Consider the following 8380-nt stretch of genomic DNA (forward strand, 5'->3'; position numbering starts at 1 on the left):
TTGGTGTATAGAGTGGGGGTTTTTGACATTTTGAATGTTTATAGCTCTGTCGTGGAATTCAAAAATCTGCATTGGGCCTGTCCATTAGGGGTGATCATGGGCTGGGCTTATGATAAGGGCTATAGCTTAGGCCTGGGCCCGGGCCTGGCCTAGCCCAGGTCTACATGGGCCTAGGCTGGGCTTGATTTCGGGCCAATGTCTTTCATATATAAAACATTACATATCTATAATATTTTATATTAAATGACATAACATGCATATAAACTTTTATTTTATATATTATATTATATAATATAAAATATTACATATGCGGGCCGGGCTTGAAGTATTAAGCCCAAGCCCAACCCTAAAATTTGCGGGCCTGATGTGGGCTCGAGCCAGGCTGAAATGATCACCCCTACTGTCCATACTTCTCTGTTACCTTCATCAAAATTTTATTTGAATTTTTGTTACCTTTGCAAGAATTAACTTCTATATGATAAATCCAACTTTAGCTTCTTTCACCGCTGAAAACCTTACAATGAATTGTTATAAAAAATATCACTTGCTCTTGCAGATATCTTGTCATCCAATAATATGGGCTTTAAGGTGATTGAAGTGAAAAATTAACCCACCATATGTTGGAAATAAAGAAGAGAAAACCATCAACTACCTTAATCATCCATTTACAAGTTGGAAATCTCTTCATGGTGGTTAATGTGACTCAACATTTGCTATTTAGAACATAAGATGTACTTTCATGTCTGTTCTTTTTTTTTTAATTTAAATAAATGAAAAGGGTAAATTTCTAAAACGTCTCGTAAAATTGTTGATCATTGTTGAACCCCCCCAAAGTTTGGTAAATACAATTACCTCCCATGAACTTTTTGACACAGTTTTAAGTAAACCCATACTAGAATCTTCTAACAAACATCACAAAAATATCCAAAATACCTATGTAGTTACTTTTGGCCAAAATGTTTATTTCCCAAATTTTCTTCATATAAATCACTACCCCAGTCCCTTCTAATTTCCTTCTCGAAATTGATGTATTTTCCTAATTTGCCCTTCATATCAATTGCTCAAAGGTAAAATTGCAATTTTAAACTTTCTTTTTTTGTAGTTCATAACATTTAAATTGTTTTTTATGTATAAACCAGCCTCAATAATAATTACATGAGTATTTTGGACATTTTCATACCTCTTATTAGAAGATTTTAGAAAAGGGGTCTACTTGCAATTGTGTCAAGAAGTTTAGGGGAGGTGATTGCAATTACCAAACTGCAGGGAAGGTTTGGACAATGGTCAAAAACCTCAATGGAGATTTCAGCAATTACCATGGTTTGTTTTCCTATTATTAAACAAAAAGAGGATTTTTTTTTATATTTTCCCTAACAAGCATTAAATGGGAATGCTAAATAACATTTTTGCACAAAAAGAATGAATTTTTGTGTCTTTTTTGTAATAAAGAATAGACATTTCCTAATAAACATTAATGAGAAAACCAAATTACATATTTACCATTTCTCCACTCTGATTCAAACCTTAAAGAAGGGGTATTTTAGTCTAGTGAAAATTCCAAAAGTCAACTGCATCTATTTATACTCTTATAGATAGTATAGAGAGATATAGATATATATGAAATTGCACTGTAAAATAATGAATTGGGTCAAGTAGAGATTTTAACCTATGAAAACAAATTTTGTTTTCTAAAGACAAAATTTTAGTCTAGTGAAAATTCCATTCTAAAGACAGCTGATGGCCACAAATTTTGTTCACCTCGATAAATTATTCTCAATTGGGTCAAGTAGAGATTTTACCTACACCTCAAAATATTTCAACCTAATGGAGGAATGATGTGGCGAATCTGATCTGGTGACCATCATTTTATTGGTGTCTTCCACAAGGAATATTGATAATTCCAAATTTCAATGTTTTTTATATTAAATTTATCCGAAGGAAAGGTTGTATTTTTTCCACTTGGCAAAGATTGCTTGGAAGATCAGCCTTCTCTGGTGAGGAAGACCAGACCATTACATAGGTTCTTACTTCCTATATTGTCTTTAAAAGAAAGAACTTGCATGGCATTAGATCTATTAGTTATTTAATAGTGAATGACTTGATGCTAATCCCGTTGGTGAGACCCATCAAATCTTAGAGTTCAATTCTCGTAATTAAACATGGCAAAAAATGGGGCCATATTGGTTATGGGTCTTGTGGATCCAGACCATTCGGTTGATCTAGCCCAATTTTCATTTTAACACCAAGGGCAAGGATCGGCCCATGAGACGTTAAGAGGCCCACCATGGCCCTTGAAACGTCACTATAAAAATCTAGCTCTAGGGTTTTTGTGGAGTCTGGGGAAGAATGGGAAAAGCGGCTCTGGTTCTAGAAGATTCCTGACCATAGTAATCAGTTGCCGCCCCATCTTTTGGTTCTTCTCCCAAAATCGATCAATCAGTCTTGAAACAGAGGTTTAATGCTTGCATTCCTGGTTACATGGTTTGTGAGTTTGGCTCTTCTGTTACATCTTCTCTCTTTAACAAATTGATTTCTTCTTTATAAATCAGTGCATCTTGGCTTGCTTTGATGTATTTATTTTCATCTTTAGCATCTGGGTATTCAATTTCTTGTATTTTTGAACTATGGATGCGACTGCTAAAACTTATAGAAGTGATGTTAAGCTCTGTTAAACTATGTGCGTTATGGTGTGGGTGGTGCTAAGTGGTTTTCTGCCTATGTTAATAGGATTTTGAGTCCCCAGTTATTTCCATTCGTTGTAATCAGTCGGTTGTAATCCACTGATCCATATGTCCCCTTTCGTTTCCTGCACGAGGCCCAACCATCTCTTATCATCTCTGAACCAGAAATTTTGTTGAAGTGATCTTATGATAATCTCTGGTAGTGGAAGTTGTGTGCTTGGATGGCCGACCATCTTAAAATGATTATGAGATCTAATTGCAGAACCCTAGATGTATATGTGATGGTTTGAGATAAGCAGACGGTTTGAACTTTGAACTGTTAATTGATCCTTCAATTCATTCCCTTTTAACTTTCCTTACTAATGAAGCTTCTCCATACCCATCTAAAAGAGAAGTCTCAATACTCGGACTTTACTCTGTTTCTGGGTGGCTTTTTAATCAATTGTCGAACCCAAAAAAAAGAGAGTCGAGAGGGAGAGAGAGAAGATAGATGTTGCAGCCGGAAAAAAAAACTTTCATAGTCGTCCAGTGTCAATGCATCAAATGCCCAAAAAACCAAAATCTTACTTTGATCTTCATCCCCATGTTCCTTCTCCTATCAGTGAACGCTGATGGAAGCGGCCATGCACTCTAGGGCAACAGTAGGGACATGGGCACGGCCAAACAAAGCCTGCCGTCTGTGAAAGGGACCAATTACTGGACGACCCACCTGAAAATAACTAGAGCTGCAAATGGTAATGGTGTCTGTTTGTCTATATTGGAATTCAAATCTAATGGAATTGAAGTTCTTGATCCAATGAATTTGATCCTTCTATAATTGATCCAATAAGGGTCCACCAATTGATATTCTTATCATTTTTTTAAATATTCTAAATTCTCTCAAAATTCAACATATAAGATTTAATTTGATCCAAATATTAATATCTCAATGTCATGTCAATTGTCACCTATAGCTCAATTAAAAACATAGACCAGTGGAGGTATAGTTATCAAATTTAGCCATTTAAATATTACAACACACTATCAAAGCAGCTTTCTAGCTCCTTGTAAAAAGCATGCAAGTCACTCGTGGGGATAATATGAATCTGCTCTAGTTGGGTTTGGCTAAACTCAAACTTTGTTCTGGCAATCAGGATTCTTTTTTTTTAGGAAAAATACGAATCCTTAGGCCCCATTTGTTTCGTAGGAATTGGGATCTGAAATCGGAATCAGACTGAATTATTTCAATTTTAACTATTGGGTGAAATTGGAATCCTATTCTCATTCCTATTTGAATGGCATTTCCCATTTGAGGGAATAGCCATTCCCTGTTCTTCCCTTTGAGGTGAGTTATGGCAATAAACACTCAGGGTTGTCGACAACGGGAAGAAGAGCCCTAGGAGTTCTGTTCACGAGGGAGACTTGCGGGACGGTAATAGGATCTGGAGAGAGAGAAAGAGAGAGAGAATGTCAATATTGGCAACAATGGAAATTGTAGAACGTTTCAGGTTGACGGTGGTCTTATTGACGACAAAGAACGGGGAAGTCGTGAACTGCCATGATAATTCTCTTCGGACGAAACGAATGCGGTAGTTCTCAGGGTAAATTCCTTCTTCAGACACATTAGTGTGAAAAGGGCGAAAAAGGGTTATCTTGTTTTGTGATCCGCAATGTATGGGATCAAGCGAATCAAATCACCATGTCGGCATCCACGTTGACGCCACACCAGCAACCAGTTTTGGGAAACGCCATGTCATTGGAATAAACAATAATTTGTCACTACCCCCAATGGCTCTGGGCACACAAATCCATGCGTTTCAGTTTTTTATCATTTTTTAAATAAACGGGTGAACCAAACAGTGATTCAACCCTTGCGCCTGAAATGCCCATAGAATAAATACACACTTAGTATGTGTTTGGTTTTGTTTAAGTTTATTGAGTAAACGGTGTATACGTGTCCCATCAATAAAAGGAAACATTGATTTCTATGCCCCTTTCCCATTTTAGGAAACTCCATCCTAAAAAGGGCAGGTGTTTATTGGCAATTTATTAATGTAGTGCTTAATGGCACCTATATGTCATAAATGCTTTCATTAATTACTTTTCTCAATTCTGCACTCACATAATAACAAAACATTTACTCAATAAATATAAACGGAACCAATGGACTGAAGACTTCATCTCTCCACATGGGTCTAAGGTATAAATCACCGACAAAACCAAATACTTGCACAAGGAAAAGCGAGAGCGGATAGGGCTGGAGTTGTAATTAGAATTTACTCTCACATGAACCTGCTGTAACTTTCTGATGACCATGAAATCCTCTCGTCATTTAATGAAGATAAGAGCAATAGAGAAATGGTAAATTTTCCGAGTGAAGAGAGACGAGAAAAGGTTAAATAAAATAAAAAGTTGAGAAAAATAGTAATTTAACTGTACATCTTCATGATGGAATTTTGCTAATCTTACACAGTGCATGTAGGAAATCCTCCGAACCATGTACAGTTCACATGCCTTCTGCTACTTTTGTCATTGAATTTTATTGTACTCCCGAATACAATTGAGATGTCTCTTCGGAGACATCCATAGAATTGGAGCAATACTCAAAAACAGAAAAAAGAAAAATATGATATATCTGTTGATGTAAACACTTGTTTACCAATTTCCATCTTCGTTCACAGAGGACTTTCAGTTAGACGTTTCTGTCATCCGAAATAGATGATCTCCCGCACAACCAAGAAAGTATCTTTGTCCTTAACACTGCAATGTAGTCGGCTCTTGGTGATCTTCCACTCACCTGATCAATGGAGGAGATCACAAAATTATAAGATCCAAGTGGCCCACATCAATAGCAACAGCAAACTGATTATAAGAGCAGTTACTCTGGGAGAGGTTTGGTTATTCTGGGGAACTAATCTGCATAATAATTCATTGAACCCGAGGAACCCAGTGGATTTTGTGTTAGAGTTAGCCAATTCATTGTGTGAATGCTTAATTTTATTTATCTCATCACTGTCATAGACCGGGCTGATAGTTCGGCAATAACAGATATCCCCAACTTCGCCAATTTTGTAGTTCTTGTTGCAGTTTGATTTTACTACTTGTGTGCTGCTGATGATAACAATACTACTAGTCGAGGAAGTGGGGATTAAGTGGAAAATAGAAAGACAAGATATAAGATGAGAAAATTACATGAAGATGTAGATGGTAGCAAACTCTGTCATCAGAGACTGAAAGAGCCGAACTGCTGACAATTTGCATTCCTTCACCTTCAGCATTAGCTAGTAGAGTAGAGAAAACACTGGAATTTTCTCTCTGAATGCATATTTGAACTATCACTTCTCCTTTTCTAACTTCACTTACTGAAACTGTGGGAGTTTTGGATTCTGAAGGTGAACCTTGGGTGGGAATTTGCCTCTTTTCTACGATGGACAGCATTTGTTCCTTCCTCTGAGTAAGATTCTCAATCTCAGACTCCAACTCTGGAATGTATTCTAGAACTTTACCCACTATAACAGGAGCGCTCCATTTCTTCTGCAAGATCATAGACAAACAAATTAGACAGAGAACACTTCTCTGCAACATCTTACTGAATGAACCAAAAGGATTGATGGGCATGGAGACTTCATATCTCCAAATCTTGGGTAGAAATGGGTTGATCATATTTAGTTGGATAGAAAAAAAATGATGGGGTTAACAGCACCAAACCCAGTTGTAATGGTTGCTATGTATTAAGTTCTTCAAGATAAGCTCTCTGAAGGTTGGGTCTTTTACGTTCTTTACTATAACTGAAATGGGTCACCTGGAATATCCGGTTGGTTGTGAAACATTGAGTTGGGTCAGATTGAATAATCTGGTTAGGAAACAACATAGAGCAGCAGCTAGGCTGTTGTGCTTCAAGTGTCTGCTATTCTAACCAAAATCCCCTATATTAATTCAACAGATTGAGCTTCGACAGAGAAAGAATGGTGGCGGGACAACCTTTGATCTACGAGAATCTGGTAGCAATGAGCGAAGAGCCAAGTAGGAGGAATTGAGCTTCATCCTGCGTACCCTTTCCTTTGCGTTATGATCGAGTTTCTTCACGACCAACTCCTCATCCGCACCAGGTTGCACCACTGACTTCCCAGTCTGAAAGCGCCTCTGCCTACCAGCTTTCTCTTTACTATTCTGATAGTCGCTAGCTGCAATCAACCCTTCAGCCACAGATGGTTGCACCATGATCAGATCTTCTTGATGCAGGAACGAGCTCGAGTCCTCCTGACCGGTAAAGATATCGTCTTCAAATGGTATCCATGGATCCTCAGAAGTTTCAACCACTTGGACCAGCATACTGTTACTGTTCTCTCCATCGTTGTCATGGCTATAAGGTATGGGTAGCATTTCTAGAACACAGTTTCAGAAGTTCAGTTTAGAACTTTTGATTATATGTAAGAGAGAGAGAGAGAGAGAGAGAGAGAGTCACCTGAAGTGCTTCACATGCGGATGTTTCAAGAGAGTATGCGAAGTGCCTCCTGGTCAATTTCACAGAGTGAGATCAGTTGGATCGCAACGAAATTTTGGCACGTCTTGATCTTTCTATTCAGTTCATTAATAGCTAGCGATTATAACCTATGAAAACAAAACCAGGTTATATGAAAACCCTAAATCCCTCAAAACAACCAAACGCTGCAAATCGGACGAAAAAACCATCACGAGCTACGAATCCTCCTGCAAAACTAGAAAATAATCCCTTCAACCCTTTTGGTTGATCCATCTCCAGCCTTTTTCCCTGAATAACATGGACTGATGAATGAAAGCTAAGACACACCCAAAGAGACGACTAGGGCCTTCCGCTTCCTGTGCCCCCCTCATCGGAGAGAGGCTCTATTTTGTTTCAAGCGGTAATAAAGAAAGTTCCAGTGTTTTGTTAGATGATTTTATCTGTTTTACTTTTATCTCTACTCATAAAATTAAAATTAATTTCTAAACTTCCCCGAATAATGTTACAAACTCATTCTTCTTTTTTTTGTCTGACAGTGACAGTGTATTAGAAGTTCGATTTATTTTTTTAATGTCAGCCAATGTTCTCTTTTGAGGCGGGGACGTTTCATTTACTAATATAGAATCTTTTATTTTAAATCAAGAATGTGAAACATTCAAGTTTAATGACTTTCTTTTAGGGTATCATATTTCCTATAATTTTATATTTCAAAGAACGGGATGGTGATCTGTTGCAAGTTGAAGGGATTAGAAGGTTTAGGGCTAAACAAAAACGACATGGGTGGAAATAGAATTTAAACATTCATAACTACACAATGAATATATGGCATTAAACAGATTTGAGTGGTGAAACAGGATTCATGGGATCCAGTTCATTAGTGTTGATATGATCTGCCAACTAGCTGGTTGGTAAAGTTTCCTATTAATCGTAGCGATTGAATCCCACTTGCACCATGGTTGGGGTGTTAACGGTTCGGTTTAGATATTATAGTTTTTGGAAAATTGGTAATTGAAACTGAATCGAAGCTGATCGGTTAATCAATTGACCAGTTTGATTAACCATCAGTTTGGCGTTGGTTTTTAGTTTTTTATATTTATAATACATATTATAAACAAATCTATAAATATATAATAAAAAGCTAGAAGTACATATAAAATATTATATTATAAATAATAAATAATATTATATCTTATAAATGTATATATTTATATATAATGTATATATTAATTTACAATAT

The 8380-nt window shown here is 36.9% G+C and overlaps 1 protein-coding gene across 1 annotated transcript; it reads right to left on the reverse strand.

Moving 5' to 3' along the window:
- Positions 1 to 5035: 5035 nt before the first annotated feature.
- On the reverse strand, positions 5036 to 7550 carry LOC104587533 (transcription factor bHLH160-like). Its single transcript, XM_010245179.3, has 4 exons — positions 7126 to 7550; positions 6642 to 7045; positions 5853 to 6194; positions 5036 to 5457 (listed from the first exon to the last, which is right to left on the reverse strand). The coding sequence occupies exons 2-4, from the start codon at positions 7041 to 7043 to the stop codon at positions 5353 to 5355; spliced, it is 849 nt and encodes a 282-aa protein (XP_010243481.1). The 5' UTR covers positions 7044 to 7045; positions 7126 to 7550; the 3' UTR covers positions 5036 to 5352.
- Between the last annotated feature and the right edge of the window lie 830 nt (positions 7551 to 8380).

Source organism: Nelumbo nucifera, chromosome 5, assembly GCF_055504915.1.
Source record: "Nelumbo nucifera cultivar China Antique chromosome 5, China Antique-T2T, whole genome shotgun sequence".
NCBI classification, from domain to species: Eukaryota; Viridiplantae; Streptophyta; class Magnoliopsida; order Proteales; family Nelumbonaceae; genus Nelumbo; species Nelumbo nucifera.